Source organism: Scaptodrosophila lebanonensis, unplaced genomic scaffold (genome assembly GCF_003285725.1).
Source record: "Scaptodrosophila lebanonensis strain 11010-0011.00,11010-0021.00 unplaced genomic scaffold, SlebRS2 tig00001415-arrow-pilon, whole genome shotgun sequence".
NCBI classification, from domain to species: Eukaryota; Metazoa; Arthropoda; class Insecta; order Diptera; family Drosophilidae; genus Scaptodrosophila; species Scaptodrosophila lebanonensis.
The window spans coordinates 11842644-11867700 of record NW_022060742.1 but is presented as its reverse complement, the minus strand read 5'-3'; the positions used below and the strand labels follow the sequence as shown (position 1 = coordinate 11867700).

The following is a 25057-nucleotide window of genomic DNA, read 5'->3' as shown; positions in this document are numbered from 1 at the left end:
GGCTAATGTACATTTGGCTTGTGAGGAATGGCAAGAAAATGGTTATAGCTGTCGGTTATCGAAGAAAATGTCTAGAAAATCATCTAAAAATGAATAGAAACATAGCTAGAAAATTCCCAATAAATAGCAAGAAAGTCCACTAAAAACAAAGGCTAGAAAACTTATAAATAAACCTTATAAACTTATGAACCTATAAATGGTTAGAAACCCACCAAAGAATGGGCAGAATATGCTAAAAAAGAAATGGATACAGATAGAAAATGTAAAAATGGAAGTAGATAGAATGAATAGAAAACCCGCTAATGGCTCAAATAAATGGCTAGAAATTCAGCTAACTTATGAGAGCCTGTTACTGTGCTAAGGGTTTCGTCACAGAAAAGGTTGCATTCAAAACACTCACATAGAAGTTTCATTTTAAAATATATTGTAGTATTTTCTCGATTGTGTCTAATTTTCTCAAAGTGTATATTGAAACGTTTTGAGTGACGGTCAATATAAGCTAGCAGCTGTATTAATTTTTATTTTCTTAATAATTTATTTCTAGTCTTTTTTTGAAGCATGTTTGTATTCGAAAGATTGAGAGTTGAACAAATTTTTTCGATTTCTTATACGGACAAAAAAATATGATTAAAGACACCATAAACATTTTGCATTTTGCACTATCTGTGTTATTAGTTTCCAATCCTTTTAGCTGCGAGCTGTGGGGAGCTCCAAAAATATTTTTATGCCCCCTCCATTTTCCCACCGAATTATTCAGTGAATTGTGCAGAATACGGCCACACTTGAATACAGAAGTGTGCGTATGTAATTGTACTTTCTCGCATGACAACGCAATAAACATTTTGACAGACTTTTTGGCACCCATGAGAAGCCAGAAACAAATACCAAAAGCTAAAAATAAAAGAGGCGTGCACACAAAGTAAAAACTTCAACCATATTGTGAGATAGGATAGATAGCCGACTATGGGATGCATTGCAAATTATTGCTGGGCCATTAGGTTTTGGCAGGGGAGTATTTTTTTTTTAATAAAATTCAGATCCAAACCGCTTCTTTTTCTAAGAACTTTTTAATTTATGTAAACATTAAAAAAATATATTATTTTTGTAGAACATTGGTAAGACATTGGTATAAGATCGATTTGATTTTGATGTGATCGAACATAATAATTCCTTGTGTAATGTTAAAGGAATTGAAATTCAAAAAATAATATATCTTGAAAGTATTAATGAATAATTTGGGGTAATTATTAATAATCGAAAATAATCTTAAATGAAGGGTTTAGTGAAAGGTTAAAACATGGTGAAGTGTCAAATGCAGATACAATTTATAATCTGTATTTATGCATATATTGAGACGTTCAAAATTTCAAAAAACTCTCAAGGTTTTTGACTCTAAATGTTCTGCCTTCCAGTGACTCTTGATGGCAAATAACTCAATCATTTTTCGGATACAGCCGGATGCAACAAATCTACTACATCGGCAATGGGTAAAGGCCCGATTATTTCGCATTAGCTACCGTATTGGACCCTTCTGCGTCAGAGTATATCGGGAAGAAAAACTATAAGAAGAGGGAGGTCGGATTAGGGATAGTGGAGTGGGGGGAGGGGAAGGGGAAGGGGTGGTAAAAATGTTGGCATGTGCAAATTGCAAATGTTTCACAATAATTTTGCAACGAAATTCTTCTTGTGCAGTTGTTAGGCATGCGAATTATGATGCCGCTCGGTAACGAAAGGCCAAGCGGAAATGTTAACAACATTTTGGCTTTTTAAACACACGCACGCACGCACATACTGGGCGGGGCTTGAAGTGAAACGAAGGGGTGGTGGCAAAAATTTTCAGGAAACATGCAGCTGGACTACGCTTGATGCTATTGTTCTTGTTATAGTTGCTGTTGTCGGTAAGAATTTGCAACGCACGCTTGTGGACAGAATTTGGCACAGGAAGTGCTAAAAAAAATGCTGCACAAGTTGCACAACAAAAAAGCGTTGTATAAATAATAAAATTAACTAAAAGTGTTCTTATTCTCCCAACACCCCACCTTTTTTTTTCAATATTTTTGTGGGTCTCTGGAACAAAGAGCTCTTCCCACCTGCCGTGCTCCTTTCATGTCAGCATCCACTGAGCTGGCCATTTGTCGCTGTTTTGTTTTCGTAAGCTGGCAAATGCAAATTCTCATTTGTGTTGCAACATATTTCAGTTTGGCGTATTATTTTTACTCTTTTTTGGTGGCAAACGGATTAGGTGCTTTCATTATGGCCGGCCGGGCAAAAGGAATGCGAGTAAAAAAGGATAATTTTTGCCGGCAGCACTTCTCCATTATGCTGCTTGTGCGAACAGAAGAGGCTGCTGCTAAGGAAACTATTTGGAAGTTGGAGTTGAAGAAAATCAAAATTAAGCTGCTTGCAGTTTATAATTAAATATTCAATTGTATTCTAAATGTGATAACTTAAATGTTCAATTCAAATGTAAAACTTTTAGCGCAAATACTGTGCAGAATATGATTATGCAAGAGTTAGGAAAGAGCAAATCAATTTCAAAATAAATATAAACAATCTGTATTTATTATTCAATAAATATTTGTTCGTCGGCAACGAAGTTCGAAGTGTAGCGTTGATTTGGCAGCATTTTTCTAATGCGCCATCTATAGTGCATTTGCAGTACTAAGCAAGGGGTTGAAAAATTGGCTAAATTGTTTATAATTTCGTTTTAGTGTAAAACAAACCAAATTTTAAAATAACTCAATTGATAACAAACTAGTAAGCACACATTTTCACAACTTTGGAAATTTACACATTTATCACAAATGTGCAAAAGCACTAATGGTTTAAACGATGTGATTTCCCACGGTAGATTGGTTCCAGAAAATGTCGTTATGTTATTTTAAATCGTGCTAAATGGAATAATGTCCTGTAACCATATATAACATTTTTAATTTTCAAACCGGGTCAAATCAAAACCGTTTAAAAATAGAATTGGGTGTATTTAAAATGAAGTTAAAATGTATTTTATAAAATTCACTCCTCAATTTCAAATATTCCGCCAGCTTGTTGATTGGCAGCAGTATTTAAAATGTAGTTAAAATGTATTTTATAAAATTCACTCTTCAATTTCAAATATTCCGCTTGCTGCTAGTTGATTGGCAGCACTTGCACATGTTTGTAGAACTGGCAGCACTATTCGCCAATCGATAGGCAGAATTGTATTTCGTTATCGGATTGCAGTGCACTTTTTCTATTCAAAGTTTCGCTTCGTTTTCGGTTCATTTCATTAGGCAATCGTTGAAAAATTGTCTGGGCGTATAAGCAAAGCGTCAACACACAATGGAGGCCGTGCCGCGTCTGCATATGCTGTGGTTTGCCCTCAAGTCTAGTCCCGAGGGCACTTCATATGCGGCGCTGAAAAAGGTGGGTCTGGGCTGAGGTCCCGAGACTTCTACGGGGGCCAATTATTACACAAATTGAATTATGGGAACAAACACACACACAGACACAATGCCAGATGAATTCGACTTTAACTAGAAGTTTGCCGTAAAGTGCATTCGTCAAAATGGATGAAGTAAAAGTATTGGTATCTTTGTTTGTTGGTATTGTTATTTGCCTTTGTTGTTGTTTTCGCTCTGTTTGCTTTGCCAAGCGGGCGGTATTAAAATGCATGAGTCATTCGCAGCAGTCGTCGCCTGATTGTCAATAATGAGTCTTAAATTTCAACTACGCACTTGACCTTTTCCAGTACATTGCCGAGTTCTATCAGGAGGATCCGGAGTCCTACTCAAAGGAGGTGCATGCACTGGAAACGCTGCGCAACCAGGCGATGCGTACCACCAAGGATGGCAGTCCAATCATGAAGCGATATTACTGCCAGCTGCATGCGCTGCAAAATAGATTCCCTCAGCTGGCCGAGCGCGGCATTTTCACGTACAGCTGGAAGGATTTGTATCACAGCACGGTTCACGAGGTCAACGATATGCGATACGAACGTGCCGCCGTCCTCTTCAACATTGCCGCCTCGCATACACAATCGGGTGCGTCGGTGACGCGTGGTGATGTGGATGGCATGAAGATGGCTTGCACTCATTTCCAGGCGGCTGCCTGGGCCTATGGAGAGTTGCGGGAACGCTATGCGAATGTGAATAATGGCGGCGACTTTATGACCACCGAGCTGTTGGTGTTCATGCAACAGGTGTGCTTCGCCCAGGCCCAGGAATGCATACTGGAGAAGTCGCTAATTGATAATCGCAAGCCCCACATTGTGGCCAAGGTGACGGCACAGATTGTTGTCTACTATGGAGCGGCGCTGGCTGCGCTGCTTACGGGTGGCGACGATGGACCGGTGGCGCAGGTCATCGACAGTTCCGTCTACAAGCTGTGGAAAAAATATGTGCGCTTCAAGATAAACTACTTGAATTGCATTTTATATTTGTACCAGGGACAGCATGCTGAGGAGCAGCGCAAGATGGGCGAGCGTGTAACGCTTTATCAGGTGAGTAATCAATTCCGAGGCTACTCAACTGATACTTATTGTTCTCCCTTTTTGTAATAGGCGGCGTGGGATAAGCTGGAGGAGGCGCGCAAGGAGTCAAAGGGACTGCCTGATCAGGCGGAGATCAACGAATCCCTGACTTTCACCGCCGACGTGGTTGAGGCGAAGCGCAAGAATGCCAAAAACGAGAATGAGTTCATTTACCATGAGTCTGTGCCCGAACTCTCCACGATTGCTGCTGTGCAGGGCGCCAATCTGGTCAATGGCATTGGTTTCTCAATTACAGACGAGGAGTTCGCGGGCACTGACTTATTCGCCCGTCTGGTGCCGATGAAGGCGCACGAGGCCAGCTCCATGTACAGCGAGGAAAAGGCCAAGCTATTGCGCAAATATGGAGCGCTCATTGAACAAAAGGATACGGAACTGCAAAGCTATATGAGCTCGCTGACGTTGGACAATCTGAACATAAGCGAGGAGCACGCCAATAAGCTGCCTCAAGGCATCGTGGATCGCTGTGCGGCATTGCATGCCAACAAGACGGCAATTAGCGATCTAATCGAAGCCATGTCCCAGCTGGCCGAGATCACAGCCGATGTGGAGACAAATCTGAACGAGCTGACGCACATGCTTGAGGCGGAGGCGCAGGCAGAGCGTGAGTTCCAAGCGGCCAGTGGCGTGCAACGCACGCCCAACGCACACATCACCGAGTTGACGCGTGAGTTCCAGAAATATAGCGAGGCGCATGCCCGGGCCGGCGAATCGAACAACACACTGCGCAAGGCAATGAGTCTGCATGTGAATAATTTAAAGATATTGGCGCGTCCGCTACAGGAAATACAACAGCTAATGCCCAAGCTGAGCACTGAGCTGAACACGGCCGAGATATTCAAGGATGTTAAGCTAATTGTTAACAAGGTAAATGAGATGAAGGCCCAGCGTGCCCAATTTCATGCCGATCTGCGCATCGCCGTCAACGATGACGACATCACGGCCAAGGTGATAGCACATGGAGGCCAGGAGGGTATGCAAGCGCTCTTCGCCACCGAACTGGCCAAGCATGACAAACTCACTCAGCTGATGGATCAAAACTTGCTGGCACAGCAAAATATTCTGCAAGCCCTTACGGAGGCGTATGCACGAGCCGCTCCGGTACTCAAGACACTGCAGGATGTTAAACAGAAACGGGAGAATTTCTACAGCTCGTTGGCGGCCTCCTATGATGTGTACGAGGATTTGCTGGCCAAGTCATCGAAGGGCCTCGAATTCTACAAGAAGCTGGCGGGCAATGTGCAAAAGCTGCTTACGCGTTTCAAATCCGCACGCGACGTACAGTCGGAGGAGCGGCAGCAGCGTTTGAAGAGCGTCACGGCAGCCACATCAGCCGCGCCGACGGCCAAGACGGACTACACTGGCGCATCAGCTACGCCAGTGGGTGCCGCCCCCAAGCTACGCGACTACTTGAAGGCAAAGGGTGCAAGCGCAGCTAGCATTGCAGGTGCGGGCATTTCACCAGTTCAGGATGCCACGCCATTTGTGCCACCCGTGCGTCCAGTGCCCGTTGGCTCCGAGAATCCCACGCAGGCGACCTGCTCCGCCTACGCCACAGCACCGAACGAGCCGCCGCCGCCCTACAGTCTGCAGCAGCAGCAATATTACGATCCGAGCGCCGCCGGCTACACCAATCCCATGTATCAGCAACAACAACAGCATATCGCTCCACCCGCCTATAAGGCGCAGGCCTCGCCCAATTCACAGACTCTACATGGAACATTTGCCCAACTCAGCTTGCAACACCAGCAACAGCAGCAGCAGCAACAGCAGCAGCAGCAACAACAAGAGGCAGCATTTGCTCAGCAATCTCTGCCCTACGGCTATCAGTATGGCGCCTATCCACCACCTGCAGCATCGCCTGCTCAGCAATCAGTCTACAATTATCAACAGCCGCTCTACGTGGCAACATCAAATCCCGCTGAGATGACTTCGTCACCCTATGCGGTTAATCCTGCCATGCAAGCTGTCTATTCACAAGCCTCCCAAGCGGCTGCAGCTCAAGCACCAGCAGCGGCTGCCTATCCAACATCACAGGCCGCCCAACCCACATCAGCAGCTTATGCCCCTCAAACGGCCCAATTGGCGCAAGCACCGGCTGCCTATCCCCAATCTTTGTACCAGCAGCCCGCATCCTACGCTCAACAATCCTCTAACTATGCTCCAACCAACGGGCCCTTGTCGGCCGCTAGCTACCAGCAGTCGGCACAACAACCGGCAGCAATCTATCAGCAATCGCAGGCACCATCTCAGCAACCAGCAGTATATCCCCAGTCCCAAAACAAGCAACCACAAGCCAATCTTCAATATCCATTGCAATACGCTGAATCAGCTCCAGCTGCTGTTCCCATGCCAACTCTATCTCCATCTGTGGCTGCTCCCGTGGCTCCTCCATCCATTCCAACGCCTACGCCCGCTCCAGTCAGTCACGTCGGCGCTGATTCCTCCCATCTCAGCTATTCCACACACCCCGGCTACAGTTTCAATCCCCAAACGGGCAGCTACGATTACAGCAGTGGCTATCAGCAGGACAATAGCCACCTGGCCACCCACACCCAGACCGGATACGGACAGTTTACGCAAAGCGGACAGCAACAGGCGGCCCTGGTGGGCACCACAAATTCAGAGGCGGCCAGTCGAACCAATCTGGCTACGGGATTCGATGTGAGTTAACAGAGCAATAAAATTTGAGATCTATAAACATTATTTTACTAAAACAATTACGGTATTTAGACGCTAGGAATGTAGTATTTTTTTTTTGTTTTTTTTAATTCCAGAAAAGCTACGAAACTCTAAAAAGGTTAAAAAAAAATATAAATTTATAAATAAATTCAATTAAACTTATAAAAAGGCTTCCACAACTAGTACTTAAGTATAAGTCAAAAACTTTATAAAACGATGCATTTACTGGATGTAGATAGTTTCGACTGTAGCTGGAAGGTATAGCCTCTAGGTTTGGTCTCCTTAAGTAGAAACTGCATAGAAAATTCTAATGTACATAACATAAAAGAAATTTAGTATTTATTTTAATGTATTAATACAAAAATTAAGTAATTATTTCCATACACTCAAAGGATTCAATCAAATAAAAGGCGGAGAATTCCTGAAAGTATTACTTCAAAACTATTTAAAGAATACACAAATATAGTACTTTATGTTTTTGAGTGTCGGAATTAACACGAATTCTTAGTCGTAATTTCTTATGCCTCTGATAATTCATCGATTCTCTTGTAATTATAAAGCCAGTGATTTCGATTCGGTGAAGAGTAGTATCGACTAAAATATTAAGGGTACAAAGAAGCAGATATTTTATATTTCTCTCTACCGTATAAATATTTTTATTGTTTTATTTATTACTAATTGCTGTGCTAAATGCTTTACCTCTTTACAGTCACCAATAATTTCTCACACGAAGGCACCACCCGCCGCTACAACTGTGGAGACGACCAATGCTCAGCCGCCGGATAGTGCCCCCAACTATTATACGCCGCCGTATGGCTACCACTCCAATAATCAGCAGACAACTCAACCAGCACAGCCCGTTGAGCCGGCCACACCAAATCACCAGCAACAACAACAACAACAATCAAGCATGCAGCAATCGATCTACATGCAGAGCGGCGCCAGCAGCATTGCGAGCACCAAAACCACAACCAGCAGTGCAGAGTATGCCTCGTCAGCGGCACAGTTGCAGCCAGAGCAGCCGGAAAACAGAAATGACGAGCCGAACAGCAAATTGGGAAGCGCTGTAAACTCGAAAAATATTGATCTGCTGAGCGATTTGGATTGTGTCGGCTCTGTGCCGCCGCCGATGCTGCCAGAGCCGATACTGCAGCCGCAGATTGTGCCCACACCACCGCCCAGTCAAGTGGCCACACAGGAAGCAGCAACGCAGGAGGTCTGTATACATATCGGTTGTTGGATCACAAATCCACAATTAACATTTTCTCATCTAGCTGCAGCCCAAGAGTTCCGTGCCAACCACTCCCCGGTCTCCTATAAACTCGCCCCCTCCTGCATCTGTTCCTCGTGGCAGCATCGATAATCTATCCAATTGCTCGGATCTGAGCTCGTTGGACAACTTCGATTGGGACTCGGTTTCATTGACACATTCCACCAGCGAGAAACAACAGAGCAGCAATGCGTCCACATTCCAAATGCGCGCCCACGATGCCTTCAACCAAGAAAAAACGCTCAAATATTTCCACAAAGAGGTCGAGAGCTATGAGAAACTGGTGGAGAATTTGCATGTGAAGATGTTGAATGGCCAGACGGCACTCAGTACCAAGTGGAAGGAGCTGCAACAGAAGCTGGACAAGGATGCGAGCCTCAAGCGTACCACAACAATAGCCAAACTCTTTCCCGAGAAGAATCGCTCACTGGACTGTCTGCCCTACGATCATGCGCGCGTCAAGCTGGACAAACAGACAGATGATTATATAAATGCGGCGTACATAAAGGTGGATGTCAGATCTTCCGCTCTTTTCCCATGTAATGCTGATGCTATGTTTTATTTCAGAACCTTGGTGCTGGCTGCCCCAACATCATCATATCGCAAACCCCGCAGGCCAATACCATAAATGATTTTTGGTCCATGATTTGGTCAGAGAAATCGCGCACAGTTGTCTGCTTGCATACGCCCAATGAGGTATGAAAAATCTATAATTTTTATAAACTATTAAGCCTATTACTAAACAGTTTACTGAACCACTGAAACATCGAAATACTATCTATAATTTTATACTCGTATGTACACACATGTACCTGCCACAGTAATGGTCGCTCTAAGGAACCAAATCTGTTTTCTTTATAACAATATCGTACATATTATGACTTTCACTTTTAAAAATGTCTTTTTAAAATCTTAACACTATATCTTATAGAATTAAAATATCGCAACTTTTTTTAAATAAGAATTTCTACCCAAGTACCAAAGAGTTAAGAGAAGCAGAAGAAGGTTATATAGATTCATCTACGATCGACATAACGAGGCGAATTGTCCCTCTGTTCGTCCGTATGAACCCCGATAACTTTTGAACCATACCAACTACGGATACCAAACTTGGTATATAGACTTGCCTGATCCATACACAGAACAAGTTTATTACAACTCAATATAGCTTCATTATTTTATATAGCTACCATTAGACCGATCGGTGGAACAATAACTCCTAGTAGGATAACTTTTTTGTTTATGAAGATATCTTTAAAAAAAAAAAAAATGGCATTTATAAGTGTTGTATAGTAACAATAATCTACATTATTATCAAAATCGGGGCACTATATCTTACAACTGACGTAGGAACAAACGATGAACGGTATTGTGCCGTTGTGACCAAGTCACGAACAAATTCTTCTACACTTTTTGTATATAAACTCTAATCTAAATCGCTATTTTGTGAACTCAAACAGTTTTCCTTATAACAACGAACATTTATTTGAAAAGGGAATATAAATATATATTTTATTTTTTAATTTTTTATTTACATCATTTCACTAATATGAGAATTTTGATTAGCATTTAAGATTTAATTAATATGTATTTAAATATTCTGTATTTCTTTGACAAAAAGATGAACCAATGATAATATCTTAATACATTTATTTAACTGTTGAGTAGGGATTTGTACCTAGTCGCAAATAAGCTGTGTCGATCAGTCTCGCCTGGAAAGGGGAAATTTATTGAACTAGTTCGATATGACTTGATGTAAGCTCTATGTATATAAACACTTACGTCTCGCGGTGACAATTTTGTAAATACGCCCAATTCCAGTTTCAGTGGTTCTTGTGCGATGGGATTTCTGATCGACTCCAATAGCTCGGCTACTTGAAAAATGAGATCGCGAGTTAATTCAAATGCATCTCCAATGCAAAAGCAATCCAACTTTGTGCAGGATGTCAAGATTTTTAGGAACGCCGCTGGAAAGCCAACGAAATTGGATCGAACAATGAATATCTCTTCTAGCTCCTTGAGTTGACTCAGAAGTTCCATAGATCGGGCCTCTCGAAAATAGCAACTCAGGCTCTTTAAAGCCTTCATGCGTACAATCTGTTGTGTTGCCTCGAAATCCAGGTGTATGTGTTGCACATCTATTAACTGTAGTTGCTCCAAGCTCTCCGAAGAGAAGGTCTTGAAAAATATGGCCATAGGATACCACACATTCCCTTCGATGATCAGTTTTTTCAGTTTCGGTAACTTCGTAACTGGTTCATAGTCCGTTTCCTTTTCCATGCGAAACTTCACCTCCTCCAAGTTCGGACAGTGTGTGGCAATAGCCGAAATGTTTCCCTCACATCCACCGTGTAGCCGTAGAGCCCTTAGCTTATCATTTGACTTGCAATATTCCACTAAATCGTGCACGTAAACCTGGGCTGTTAGGGAAAGCTCCTCTAGATGCCTCAAATGGCTTAGATTTTTAAGGAAGTAGTTGGGTAAAACCTCGAATGGGCGATTACAATTTTGAAACTGCTGACTCGGGCCAGATATACTGAGACTTTTGAACTTCGGTAAATTCCGTAAAGCCAGCACGACTGGCTGCCATCTCGCCAAATTTGCATCAATACTTAACGACAAATGCTCCAATTGGGTCATTCCTTCAATAATTTTGCACAGCATTTCTGGCATTGCTAACAGCGGCCAATAATAGCTAGTATTATTCAATGCAATACTAAGTTCTTTTACGTTATGAGAACCTAGCAGTAGCTTCTGTCTATGACTTTTTTCATAGGCATTGCATATCATCTTTTGGCACTTCCCCGAACACTCTGTCAGCAGTTGGCGAAAAAACGTGCAGACATGGTACAAATTGAATTTATCCTCCACACTCAGATATTGGATCACCGATCGCATACAATCATCGTTCAATTCAAAAATATGGACTTCACTCATTATGATTGTTCGTTGATCCGAGCCAGATGGAATGGGAAATTAAACTTTGATCAAGAAATGCCCAAATTGGCGATCTTTCAAGCTCCCCTTCACGCCGACGATCAAAACAAAACTGTGATTAAAACAGCGTGCATAACAAGAGCGACACATTATCGCATTTGATTATGCGAAGAAGAAGAAGACGAACTAGACTATCTACATATGTACATATATATACATATATAGATGTGTATACACAATACATGCACGCTCGCTTAATCACACATGAACGACGGGCCTTTTTAAAATGATGATCCAAATGTTAATGTACTCTGCGGCTGTTCTCTCCTCGATTTGTTTGTATTGGAATATGTAGGTGTGTTTATTATCGCTTCGCCGCTAGTGTTATTGGAATTATAGCGCCTTGTTGCCTTATCTCTTTCTTGTATGTACAATGAGCGGTTTATTGGCAAGTCTCAAGAAAAACCGTTCATTAACTTGTTTACATCTTCTCCCTCACATTTGTAATATGGCTGTGGAGAGCGATCCATCTAGTGGCGAAAGCAACAGAACCGATTGTCACAATAGAAAAGTATTAAAAAATTATACCTTTTAAAACCTCGACCCTATAATGCTTAATAATTAACCATTTGTCTACTAATTTTCAGCTTTTTGATCCATTCTGGCCACAAACTTTGGACCAACGCACCCACTACGATGACTTTACCGTCAATTGTGTGAAGCTTCAGCAGCTCAGCCATTGTACTGAGTACCAATTGCAGCTGTCTATGCATGGCGCTGATGCTATCTTGGATTTGTCGCTCCTGCAACTCAAGCAGTGGACGAAGGCGTACGTATCCCGAAAATGTATTTAACTCTATTATAGGTTGAATTAACATCCGCTATATTGTTTACAGATCGCCCAGCCAGCTGCTGGGCATAGGCAACAATGCGCTGCAGACTCATCAGCAGCGTTGTCTGGCAGCCAATACACCCAATTCTCCGCTTATAATGAACTGTCTAACTGGCTCCGAGCGTTCCGAATTACTGGCCATAGCCGTGTGTGCGCAGATGGCCACGCAAGCAGCGCGACCCATTTTGATAAGTAAGCCGGAACTGAAATATATACGTGTACTAGTATATTAGAAATATTTATTGATAGATGACATCATCACACAAAAGAGTTGTTAGTTGTTCGAAAGAACTCAGATGTTAGGGTAATCTTTTTACAATTGATTGTGAAAAGTTTCCTATTTTATGGGTTTAATATTATAACAAAATATGAAGTCAGTTGTTCGAAAGAACCTTGAAGTTAGGGTAATCTTTTTACAATAGCCTTGGCTATTTAGTAGTCCCTAAATATAGGGTATAATAACTATCACATCCCATCCATACAAGACATTCATTCCTTTCTGTGATATGGGCTAGTTATTCGTTATTCTTATATTATTTAGTTCCTTGAGCCCTTCTCTGCGCTTCTCATTACTAGCACTTAAGTCACGATTGGTTGTGAAAAGTTTCCTATTTGATGGGTTAAATATCATAACAAAATTTAAAGGTTCTTTGAACTAGCATTCAATGGGCTAATTATTCATTATTCTAACACATATTTATTTCCTTGTGCCCTTCTCTGCGCTTCTCATTACTAGCACTTAAGTCACGTATGGTTGTGAAAAGTATCCCATTTAAACAATGTTTTAAAATTGTATGACTTCCTATCTATGTTTATTCCCTAGATGTGGTTGATGTTTGGTCACGAATTTGCAGTCAGCGCCAGAACTCCCTGCGGGACGCTGCCACACTGGAACAGGCTATGCAAATTGTACTCAGCCACGCCCATAATGTGCTCAATAAACGTAAGAGGTCACCCAACATGCAACAAGTACGTCCGCTAATAAGCTTTTTATTATCCACAGGCGGCATAATGACCTCATATCAAATGAAAATGGCGCCACAAGTGAACGCTAAAGAGCAACAGGAGACCAAGGATCCACTTAATGAATTGGATGCGCTGTGGAAATTGAAATGAGCAGCGGGCTGTCAAAGATTGGTGTGCGCAGACTGAATCGGGCAGCGCTTATTGCTTAATATGTTAATCAAAATTCAAAGGTTTTCACACATATTTAATATTACTCGACGACCACGGCTACTTGATGCGTCATTGTTGCAAACTATTGAGCTCATCTTATAAGAAAAAGTATTCTGAAAAATCAAACATTTTATGTATTGTCCCAATTATTGTTAAGTGTATTCTATTATTGTATGTTTGTAATCAAAAGATATTGTATATCATATATAAAGTTCAATTTATTCCAAATAAATGACTCTCCATTAACAACCTTGTAAATTCAGTTTAGAAAAGTGCTAAAAAAATAACTTAATCAAAAAATAAAACAGAAATAGATGTAGAGCTGGGGCCACAAAAGTTTGCGAAAGAGATGAATATGGATATCGTACGTAAAAGGCATATTGCTGATTATTAAAGACATAAAACCGAGGCACGATATTCAAACATTCGAAGTATTTTACAAAATAGATCCGATTTTGGAGATTAATAAATTTATCAAAATATTATCAAGTCCTTGACAGCACGTTTAAACTAATAAATGCTTTTTCTATTCTGTAGTTGAAATTCTGTGAAATACGAATATCAGGAGTTATGACCTAATACAGTTTATCCAAGGGTGTCAATGCCCCGAAACGTTTAGAGATTTCTGTTCTGGCTCTCTAAATATCTTAAAAATGTGAAAACAAATAATCCTGCGTTGTTTAATTCTCCCATCAAATGAACATCGATTTAAGGATCACAAGGACTTGATCCAATAATTTGATTGACCAAACGAAATTAGTCGTGCGGTTCAGATTGGAATATATATAAAATCCCAACATCAAATGTCCGTCTTGGCGGCAGGACCTGATAAGACAAGCTTAGTGCTGTTCCAGATCTGCAACCAGTTGGGAACATAATCGCGCTATATTCGTATCCTTAAAGCAATTGAAAATATTCATTGCCGTTCATAGTGGGATATTTTTTAATAACAAACAACACGATTCATGATAAAAAGGTTTATTGTTTTATTTTATTCGATTTCCAATGCATTACCCAACAAATCTCCATTCATTAAACTTATACAAGGATACGCGTATTGGTTAACTTGGTTAAGTTTTGGTGAGCTGTGCTTTTCCTTTCACCAATTTTGCTTTTAAAATAGGCATTTCAAACAATAGGTGTGTGCTTTCGGCTCGGTTTATGCCAAATTAATATAAATTATTAAATTCAATCGATAAATTATCGAATACAAATTAAATTATTGATTTAGTGTTATTTTTATAAAATTTAAACACTTTATAAATCATAAAAAATTACAATTTTTTTGCATTTGACGTTTAAAAACATACCAGTAATTTAAACATTCGATCCATTATTAGGAAAAAGTTTACATTTTAAAACAATTGATTTAAGAAAATTAAATTTTTTTATTTTTATTATATATTTACATATATTGAACCAGATTTGTAAAGTGAATAAAGTTTTCTGTTAAAATTTAGCATAAACCTCGCCTTGCTTTAAAAAAAAACTTCCAATGCTTGGCTCGCATGCTGTATCGCTAAGCATATCAATTAGTCTATTACATTATTTTTACTATGTGATTAAAACCACAAAAATCATGTCTTACTACTTGTCAACGTTTGGCAAAGGAATTTTGGGTATAGCTGCTGTGCAAATGAGCCTGTGGCGTTGTAGCTGCTAGATTTGTTCGTTTCGTGGGAAGTACACAAATGAATAGACATTAATATACAAAAATATATATATACATATATAGTATGTACTGCCACATTATTAAAATTATATAGATGCGCGACAATAAACTGATTCATCAGTTCTTGTCATGTCTAGAGCGTTTTATTTTTTTTTGTTCTTGTTCAAAAGCAGTCTACAAATTTGTTTTGTTCGCTTCTAGCAGCATATTTTGAAAAAAATGAAGTTTTTTTATATTTTTTGAAATGCAAAATATGCCACTAGTTTTTCAATTCTATTTTACTTAACAGGAACCAAGTATTGCGTAAAAATTCATTTTACTTTTCAATCCAATTCATGCTATACTAAAAAAATTTGGCATTTCCAATTCTTCAATATCTAAATACAATTTAAATCGTTACATACGAAAATGCTATAAAAATTTTGTTTTTGTTTGAATTTTGAAATTTTTATGACTAATCAGCATTTTTTTTTGTGTTTTTGTTTTATACATTAAACGCATTATTTGCACAATATTTGAAATATTGAATAAACTATTAGGATTACTATTTTGTTCTTTCGTTTAGTTGTCATTCCATTGTTTATGCAAAATTATTAACAAATCACAGTAAAAAAGCAACAATGCTAGAAATTGGTTTCGTTATGTAGTATTAATAGTTATACACAATGAATGCGATTTTGATTATGGCGTATTTACGTTAGGTGAGAAACGGGGGAGACTTTCACAATCGTAAATGGGAATGAGTGAGGAATTCGAGATGCAAATCAAATTGTTTCAAAATTCTCAGTATGAAAAACATATTTAAAATGATTAATTAATTTTTGGGTGAAATTCTTTTCAACATTTTGTGTTATTTTAAAGACGAATAATCTAATATATTCGTAATCGTAAAAAAGCGAAGGATGATTTACAAAATTGGAACGGAAACAATAGCAGTTTGGTTTTATAATACAAATTAAATCATAAAAATAATTACATATTTCGAAAACTGTCATAATACTTCAAGTTGTGTGTTATTTTAGGCAACAAATCGTTATACTTTCATATTCGTTCTTCCGAATGCTAATGCAATATATAAATGAGCACGGGACAGACATCTTATTGTTTAGAACATATATATACTTTTTAAATTATAATAAAATTTTTATAGCGATTCATCTACTTAGGAATACAAACAATGTATAATTCAGCACGCTTTAATTGAAAATAGCAGCGTTTCATGGTAGGTTCATTCATATGAGGAATGTTTTAAAATGATGGACAAATAAATTATGAATATAGCAGATAGTTAACACTTAGAAAATACACTTAAATAAAATCATAGCAAAGAATTCGTTTTCAATGCAATTCGAGATTCAAGAATGCCAATTTGTTTCTCTTTAGCTAAATAACAATGGGGTTTATAACAAAAGTCATGATACTGCTCAAATATAAATACATACATATGCTAATATGTTATATATATATAGTGGTATATAGCACAATGACGCACAATTTTTTCACTGTGCAAAATGTAAATATCAACATGATGAACAAATGGAAGGGGCACTTAGTATTCTTATACGGGAGTACAGATATATGAGAAATGGAAGCTACGTTTCAGCGACGCCACAGAATAGATCTAAGCGAAAAATGAGTATAAATCATGTGATTGCAGAGTGCAGGAATTATGGAGTTAGAATAGAGGCTGTAAAAGGCCTAAAGGCCCATGGCTTAGTCTTCTGTTTTGTCAACGTGCGGCAAACGTAGCTGAGATATACAGATGGCTTCAATATGCAGTAATACGTATATAGTATAGGTTATTTACACATTTAGATGGTAGACTTTAAAAAGTAGCATTCGAAAAATATACATACATATACACACACACACACACACATTCATGTTGATGTTATATCTTTTTATAGACAGCGAGAGAAATGCGGAGCATAAAAAAAAATAATGTGAGTTAACAATACACGAAATATTCCAGCCAACATTCTCTGTTTCTCTCTCTCCATTTAATAATCGTATCCTCTGTGGCTACTGCTGCTCCTCGGGCCGCACGCGCTGGCGATGCAGCAATCAGCTGCCCGCCGCGAATCGCGGCTTGGCCGCATTCTCCTCACCGTTAGCGCCCATCTGTTGCAGTTCGATTTCGCTAAGGAGCGCCCAATTCTCGCTGTCGCTGTGCACGTGCAAGCGCAGCTCCTTAATGGCACCAATTTTCGGATCCAATACGCTCTCGGCAACGCCCAGAGCATCGAAAGCGCCCACAACCAGATACCCGTCTGTGGTTGTATTATATATGCTCCACACCGACGAATTCTCGCTCAGGCTATCCGCCGGGAGCAACTCCACGGTGGTGTTATAGAAACGATCCGACGGATGCTCCGAATTGCCGCTGCGAAATAAATAGCGACGCAAGAGGATGGGCTGTTCAAAAATAAACTGTACGAGGTCGCCAGGTTGGGGCAGTAGGCCCCAGAAATAGGTCTCGCCGCGATAGGCGCGCTTCAAAACGTAATTTTTGTAGGGCGCTATATTCGATTTAACGAAAGCGGGTGGATTGTGGATGTGCGCATAATAGGTCGGCACCTTGCTGCCAAACTGTTTGTCCTTCAGCTTCTGCACCTTGCCCTTTAGGGAGGAGCTGGTGCCAATGTGCTGGAAAAGCGATTTGCGAAAATGCTGCCAATATTTGGCCTTCTCCTGATTGCAATGCTTTTGGTCCTTGTCGGTGCGACACACTTTGGACTCAATAAAATACGAAAGCAGCCAATCTACGGGCTTATCGTTGTAGAACATTTGAAAGTAGGTTATCAAATAGGGCAGCTCGGCGCTCTTGAACATCTTTCCGATGAATCCAAGCTGACAGAAATCGAGGACAAACCATGCCGGCTGATCGCGCTTCGTTAGGGCGCTCTTGATCAGCGCAAATTTCTTCATGGTCGTTATAAAGTGGCGCTTAGTCAATATATCATCCTCTAGCTGCACATAGAAGGTGCCCTTTGCCTGCGCATAGGCCATCAAATAGGCAAAGTCGAGATTCTGTTTGCTACGCCACTTCACACGCTCCAGCGGATCGTTCAGCGTTATGCGCAGCGTCTCAAAGTTGGGATAATAGCTGGGTGATGGCGCTATAATATCGATAAGTCCACTCTCCACATGCTGTTCGAAACTGTGTTCGATTTGCTTCGCTATCAGCTGCACTGTCTCCAGCTCTGTTTCCCCAATATAGACTATAATGAGCGTTTCATTCTGCTCCTCCTCGTTCATGTTTTCGATGAGATTGTGCAGAGTGGAGAGCAGATAGGACTGCTTTTCCCGCTTCACTGTCGGCACGCCGAGTACAATGCTAACATCGGCACGTCCCTTGCTCTGCAAATAGGCCGGACGCAACGAACTGGCATCGTCCAGCAGATGCGGCAAAAAGTGATAGGCATTGGGCAGACGTATATTTTGTGTGGGCGTGTAGCGTTGGGCAACTCCTGTGCGTGAGGCGTGCGAGGCGTTGCGCAACAATTGGCGTGCCTCTGGACTAAGGGCATCCACCAAACTGGCAATGGGACCAAAAGCGGGCACAGCACTGCTGGGCATGCTAGTTATCCCTGTCACAGTATTGTTGCTGCTACTGGAGGAGCTGATCTGCAACTGACCCACATATTGTGAGAGGAGTGAGACATCCTCCTGTCTCGCCCGATACATGGACTCTAGATACTGCAGTCGCATGTGACACTCGGCCAATCGTTGCGTCAGCGACTGTTCGGTGGATAATTCTGGACCCATTATCATCAATATCACAATGCAAGGCGCCAAGACGAGCAGCGTCGCGATTAGCAAACAGTTGCGTTGTCGTATTTTGAACATTTTCCTCCAGTGGATTAACAGTCTGAGTTAATATATATATATATGTACGTTATTGTTCGCTCAATTCGTTGTCTATGTACAGTATGTGTAAGTGGGTGTGCCTCAGTCCATGACGGCCCAACGTCGTCTAATTTGATCTGCTCCCATGGGCGGGCCCATTTCCCTTATTATGCTGATGATGTTGTTGGCAATGACTAATGCTTCCTGCCAATATTAACACACATATTAGCCGCATGCGACAAGCTAGGGCGAAGGTCAAAACGTTTAACGTTGTTTTGCTCACCTCTTAGCCGTCGTCGTTGACGTTAACGTCTTTTATGGCAGCTGGCGCAGTTCTCAGCGTACGACCTCCTGCGAAAAAATAATACTTTTGTTTTAGCCGCTCTCGTGTTGTTGTATAATAAGTGTGTAATATGCAAATGCTTGAACAAAAAAATTAAATTACATGGCTCAGCGCCAAAATGCACCGTTGCTTGTGTCAGATCGTCGTTGTCGTTGTCGTCGTCGCCGTTCGATATTGTTGTTTTCGCTAAAACTAAGCCGGTGGGTTGTTGGGGCCCTAACGGGTGAGAGCTGCCTCTGGGCTGTAAGAAAAAAGCAAATGCGTATTTACATATGTATGTATGTATATTTGTACATGAGATATAAAGCAAGTGCAAGCTCAATAATTACTGGTGCACGTTTGAAAAGCATTTAAAAACTCAATAAAAAAAACACTTGTGAATAAAAACAAGTAGAAAAATAAAGTCGCTCCAGTCTGACTCTGTTCAGCAAATGAAATAAACTTTGTTGCGCAAATCATTTGTATAGTTTACTGATTTACCCGTATATATATAAAAGCATATTTAAATAAACAAAAAAGTAATTATAATAAGAATTTGATGATATGGCAACTACACAGCTGGACAGAATAATTGGTGCAAGAACATTTTTTTTTTTTTCAAAAATTAATTATTCTCAAAAACTCAATTAGTTTTCAAAATAAACATACTTCAGCGACAAAACAAATAATAAAGGGCTTTACCAACCATTAAAAAAAAACTTAGTTAATTCATAAAATACAAATATTTCGGCTGAACGGAATAATAGGTGTGTAAAAACAAAATTTGTAAAAAATATTGAAATTTTGTTAATTATGGTGCCATATTGTACTGAATTGATTAGAGCACACTCCATATCCTGAAAATCCGCCATTATTCTTGGTGATTTTTTCGATTCCTGCAGACATAAAGGATATCAAGTTCTGTGACCGACACCCGCATCGTTGCATTAGCTGACCGCGACCCGTTCATGCCTATATGAACGATTTCAGGTGAAATTGGGAGTGTTATGTCATCGTGAACCATTAGACGACGAAAAGTCAGCGTAAATCTATCCCGCAGGACTGCTGGCAAAGTTCCTCTGCTTAAAACTGCAAATTCCAGGATGGGGGGAAAACTTTGCATCAATTCATAACAAAATTAAACAAGAGAGGAATGCTAAAGTCGAGCAGGCTCAACTCTTAAATACCCTGTACCGCCGCAAAAAAATCAAGAATTTATTAAAAAAAATTTAATAAATTTAATTAATTAAAATATGGCTATATCGACTCGCCTTGTCATCCTGATCAGGAATATATATACTTTGTGGGGTCTGCCACGTCTCCTTCTGTCTGTTACATCTACACTCGCACAAAACTAATATACCCTTTGGGTACAGGGTATACAAATTATTTCAGATATTTATTTTATTTATTTCAGATATCTTTATAAAGCCAAAAGTTTATCCTGGTCTGAGTGATTTCTACAAGAAAAACTTTGATATCCCCAAGTGTTGTCGGACAAACGGACGATCGGACATGATTTGTCCCATCATGCTGATCGTAAATGAGATCTGCCACGCCTCCTTCTGTCTACACCATTAACTTGACACTTATACTTTCTGGTATACCTCTTCATTCGGTAGCAGGGTATGAAAAAAATTGTTTGCAAAAAAAAGTAAGCAAGAAAAGAATCAGAATTGCCGCTAACTCAGCTGAACTGTGAAAACAGAACGCAAAACATAAATAAATAAACAACACAACCGTCAAATTAACACCCCAAGAATTAACTACATAAACATTCATATACATACATACATATGCACAAACAAACATACATGTGTGTATACAGTTCAAGTCCACGCCTCTGCTGTGCACAGCACACACAAGCACACACGTAGAAGCAAAACTTACTCGTAAATGACACTTAATTGCGCTTAAATTACGCACAATCAATATAATTCACGCACAGTAGTTGCCTTTAGTTAAACAGCACACTAATTGCTTTAATCGACGTTAATAGGAACTGATTGATAGCGTTGGTAACGAAAATAAAACAAACAGTTCTTCTTTGTGTGTGTCGTCTTCAATGATTCTCGGTTTTGCCATATGGTTTGCAAATCTATAACAATTTACATAGCTTTATTGGACACGTTTTTGTTGTTCGCTTATTCATTTTGTTATTATGTAAATAAATGTCGCAATATTCGCGTTATTGTATGCAAAAGCTTAAAACGGCTGCTACACTCGCGCGACTGTCACGCAGCAGCAGCAGGCAAATGCAATAACAAAAAACTGTTTGGGGCTGCCAACTTGGACCAGTGTACAAGAGATGCCAACCGGAGCTAAGTGGACAATGCACATCGATTGCACACATCGATAGCGGCCGTTTGACAGCTGTTTGTTTTTGTAATTTGCACAGCTATGAGTGAAGCAAAGATTTACTTAACACTTTTAAATGGCACCGGCTATGTATTTGATGTGGATGGTAAGATGGTAAATGAAAGAGCCTTCATTCATAACTCTGCTACTCTCTCTATTGTAGATTACATGACATTGCGCACAAATCATCGCATAGTGGGCGCTCCGGTGGGCACCGCAAACTCAAAGGGCTGGTCTGCACATGAAGCGAGTTAGTTATTTATACATTTATATATTAAAATTTTACAATATATTTCTTAATTACATGTATACAGCACTGCCTGTGGAGTTAACCAAATACGAAACACAATTGCTCATTGAGAAAGGAATAGCCTTAATTGTTTGTAAATCGCAAGCGTTGACGACACCACCCACCCCACATCAGTTGGAGGCCTATAAGGCAGCGTTTGAGGCTCGTTTGACGTCACAGGCGGAAACTTTGAAAGCTGAAAAGTTACGCGAGACAGAGCGCCATTTGGACAAAATTGTAGCCGGCAAGCGCAACAAGTTGCTGAAGCAGGGAAACGCAGAACAGGGTGAGAGAGAGTCACAACAGAGAGAGAGAGTTACCAAAGCAGCACCCCAAAGGCATTGCCATGTTAATAATAAATTATAAATTGCGTTTTTTCTTCGTTTTGTGTGCAGCGGCTGCTCTAACGCCTGAACAGGTGCTCCAAGAAATCGCCGACAACTTTTGTTTTGAGCGGCAGAATGCCTTGGTGGAGGTGCCCTGCGCTCATGTGGACAGACACAGTAAGCTAATGGTACCCTCTCATCTCTTAATCCCTCACTAAGGAAATACTTGCAGCGGCCCAACTTTATCAATGGCCCCAACTGGACACGGTGCAGTATCGCGTGTTTCGTGATCTGTGGCAGCGTGGCAAGTTTGTGACAACGGGCGATGCTTTTGGCGCTGATTTTCTCATCTATCCCAGTGACCCGCTGCTCTATCATGCCTCGCACATTGTCATCGTCCAGGAGACATCCTGCATACGACCGCTGGACTTCATTGCGAAAGTGCGCCTTTCTGTCACAGTCAACAAGAGCTGTGTTTTTGCCTATGAGCGAAGCAGCGGTGGAGAAATAGTGTACCAAACAGTTTCGTGGCACAATCCAAAATAAATGCGAGTGTTCGGTTTTGTTATCAGCACGACTGGGCGGCTTCAGTACTCAGTCTGCGAGCGAAGAGATCTGCGAGTATAAATAAATGGCATAAATGGCACATTAATAATAGAGCAATCTCTAAGCCTCTTGCCGGGGAGTCTGCAGCGTTTGTGAGTGCCCCAACACATAATTGTGCTCCACAGCTCAGTTTCTGAGATGCTACAGTTGACAATCGCTATAAATATCGACTGCAAAATGTGTATTCGTTGTGATTCTGGAACTCAAAGGAACATTAGATTCCGAATTTCTTGAAATAAAAATAATAAATAAAATGTATGAAAGCAATTGATATGAGTTTTGGGAATTCATAGAGACTTAAGCATCATTTTATAATTTTGTATGCCCTTTGACCTTAAATAAACAAAGTCCCATACAAAATTTGCAGTAATAACAAGATAGAACGCTACAGTCGAGCAAGCCCGACAGTAAAATAGCCTGTACTCTCACAAAAAAAAAATATTAAAAAAAAAATTTTTTTTAAATAAATTTTTAAAAAAAATGAATGAATTAATTAATTAATTTAATTAAATTAGAAAACATGTTTATGTTCAGTTTTAACAGCATACATTTACATCACGTACCTATGCGTGTTTATATGCGTGTATGTATGCAGCACAAAGTTGAACCAAAGCAGCAACAACAACAACAGCTGCGGGCAGCGCTGCCGACAGAGCTGCAGGCAGCGCATGAGCAGCGATTTTACTTATGGCTATAACTTTCTTCAGAATTGACCTATCATGATGAAATTTGGCACACGGATACATTAGTACCAACTGGATGTACCTACCAAAATTTATTTCAAAATTCCGACAATTACGGAAGTTATAAGAAAAAACATGAATTGCGGGGGAGTGGGGGGGGGGTGCATCGACGTTTTTGAATCAATACAGAGTTTAGGATTTGTGGAAGGTATTACTACATATTTGGTTTAGAAATGGTATGAAAGTATGGTTTAGAAAGTATCTTTTAACTCTATGATAACATTTCATTAGGTGACAAAAATATTTCCATTATTCTTTTTATGTTGCAGATGAAGTCATTGAAACATTATACTTTTGATAATTATTTTATTTATTTATTTATTTTATTTATTTCTTTACCGATTTGTTTATATAAGTACAAATCCGTATTATAATTAGAAATCTTTCTCTAAGATAAAAATATTATTATTTCTGTTGTCAAAAATTCAACAAATTGTACTTTTTTTTATTATTAATTAAGTGGACTTATTCTCTACCGATTTGTCTAACTTGAAATCTCTAAATATTTAAGAAAGACTGCCCTTTGACGTTTAATAAATAAAATTACAAATTTTAAAAATTTCTTGTTCTGTGTGAAATAAGGTTGTCTTTCAACTCTATGTAATGTTATTCATTAGTGGCAAAATATTTCCATTATTCTAATTATATTCCAGATAAAGTATTGAAACATATTGATTAGTAAGTATTAGAAAAGTGGAATAATTCTTTACCGATTTGTTTATATAAGTACAAATCCGTATTATAATTATAAACCTCTTTCTACGATAAAAAATATTATTATTTCTGCTGTCAAAAATGCAAGAAATTGTACTTTTTGTTATTATTAGTTAAGTGAACTTATTATCTACCGATTTGTCTATATAACTACAAATCTCTATAATAACTTAAAATCGTGAGAAAATATTTTGTTTCTATGTGATTTAAAATTCTTGTTAAAGTGATTGAATAGAAGTAGATATGTGGGTGGAGTTAATTCTGTACGGATTTGCAGAAGTCCTTTAGTGAGGGTTCACTGTACTGTGCCGTGACTGCCGCGACAACTTTTCACATTTCCTCGCGTGTGCGCCACTAACCTCTCAGTCTCAGTTACTCATTGCCGGCCGAACACCAAGTGGAGAAAGCTTCGCTACTCAGAGGTTAAAATAGTACGTTAAGAGTTTATTATGGCCGTGTCTTGTCTGAGAAGACGGCGTCGACAATGCGGTGGAGTGAAATTTGAACGCAAACTGCTCAATTTTTTGGACATTTTGCCAGTTGAGCGCCAGACGCGGTGCGGCAACGTTGATAAAAATTTTGCGCCGTCACGATTATACAATCAGTAAACCAGAAGCAACAACAACAAGAACAATAAACAGGCGAAGCGCACAAAATAAATAAATTAGTGCGTCCAAATAAGCTTATAATTTT

General features: G+C 39.9%; 4 protein-coding genes across 8 annotated transcripts; 2 read left to right on the top strand and 2 right to left on the bottom strand.

Annotated features, from left to right (window-relative positions):
- The first annotated feature begins 3227 nt into the window (after positions 1-3227).
- On the top strand, positions 3228-13734 carry LOC115632143 (tyrosine-protein phosphatase non-receptor type 23). Of its 2 annotated transcripts, none has more exons than XM_030529160.1 (10): positions 3228-3405; positions 3731-4480; positions 4541-7192; positions 7920-8426; positions 8491-8988; positions 9048-9176; positions 12065-12246; positions 12314-12501; positions 13133-13252; positions 13313-13734. In XM_030529160.1, the coding sequence occupies exons 1-10, from the start codon at positions 3322-3324 to the stop codon at positions 13423-13425; spliced, it is 5223 nt and encodes a 1740-aa protein (XP_030385020.1). In that variant the 5' UTR covers positions 3228-3321; the 3' UTR covers positions 13426-13734. The 2 variants fall into 2 exon arrangements, with proteins under 2 accessions (XP_030385020.1, XP_030385019.1); XM_030529159.1 differs by having other exon boundaries at positions 3229-3405; positions 8485-8988.
- LOC115632144 lies at positions 10085-11765 on the bottom strand. The gene is made up of 2 exons (XM_030529162.1): positions 10263-11765; positions 10085-10192 (listed from the first exon to the last, which is right to left on the bottom strand). The coding sequence occupies exons 1-2, from the start codon at positions 11415-11417 to the stop codon at positions 10130-10132; spliced, it is 1218 nt and encodes a 405-aa protein (XP_030385022.1). The 5' UTR covers positions 11418-11765; the 3' UTR covers positions 10085-10129.
- A 1904-nt stretch (positions 13735-15638) lies between the features above and the next one.
- On the bottom strand, positions 15639-21536 carry LOC115632883 (alpha-1,3-mannosyl-glycoprotein 4-beta-N-acetylglucosaminyltransferase A). 4 transcript variants are annotated; one of them, XM_030530161.1, is made up of 4 exons: positions 21219-21536; positions 19452-19590; positions 19290-19357; positions 15639-19210 (listed from the first exon to the last, which is right to left on the bottom strand). In XM_030530161.1, exon 4 carries the CDS (start codon positions 19004-19006, stop codon positions 17222-17224), a length of 1785 nt encoding a protein of 594 aa, XP_030386021.1. In that variant the 5' UTR covers positions 19007-19210; positions 19290-19357; positions 19452-19590; positions 21219-21536; the 3' UTR covers positions 15639-17221. The 4 variants fall into 4 exon arrangements, with proteins under 4 accessions (XP_030386021.1, XP_030386020.1, XP_030386023.1 ...); XM_030530160.1 differs by having other exon boundaries at positions 15639-19357; XM_030530163.1 differs by lacking the exon at positions 19452-19590.
- Positions 21537-21658: 122 nt separating this feature from the next.
- Positions 21659-23174, top strand: LOC115633124 (tRNA-splicing endonuclease subunit Sen34). The gene is made up of 5 exons (XM_030530516.1): positions 21659-21792; positions 21850-21936; positions 22001-22261; positions 22371-22478; positions 22534-23174. Exons 1-5 carry the CDS (start codon positions 21729-21731, stop codon positions 22845-22847), a joined length of 834 nt encoding a protein of 277 aa, XP_030386376.1. The 5' UTR covers positions 21659-21728; the 3' UTR covers positions 22848-23174.
- Positions 23175-25057: the final 1883 nt, after the last annotated feature.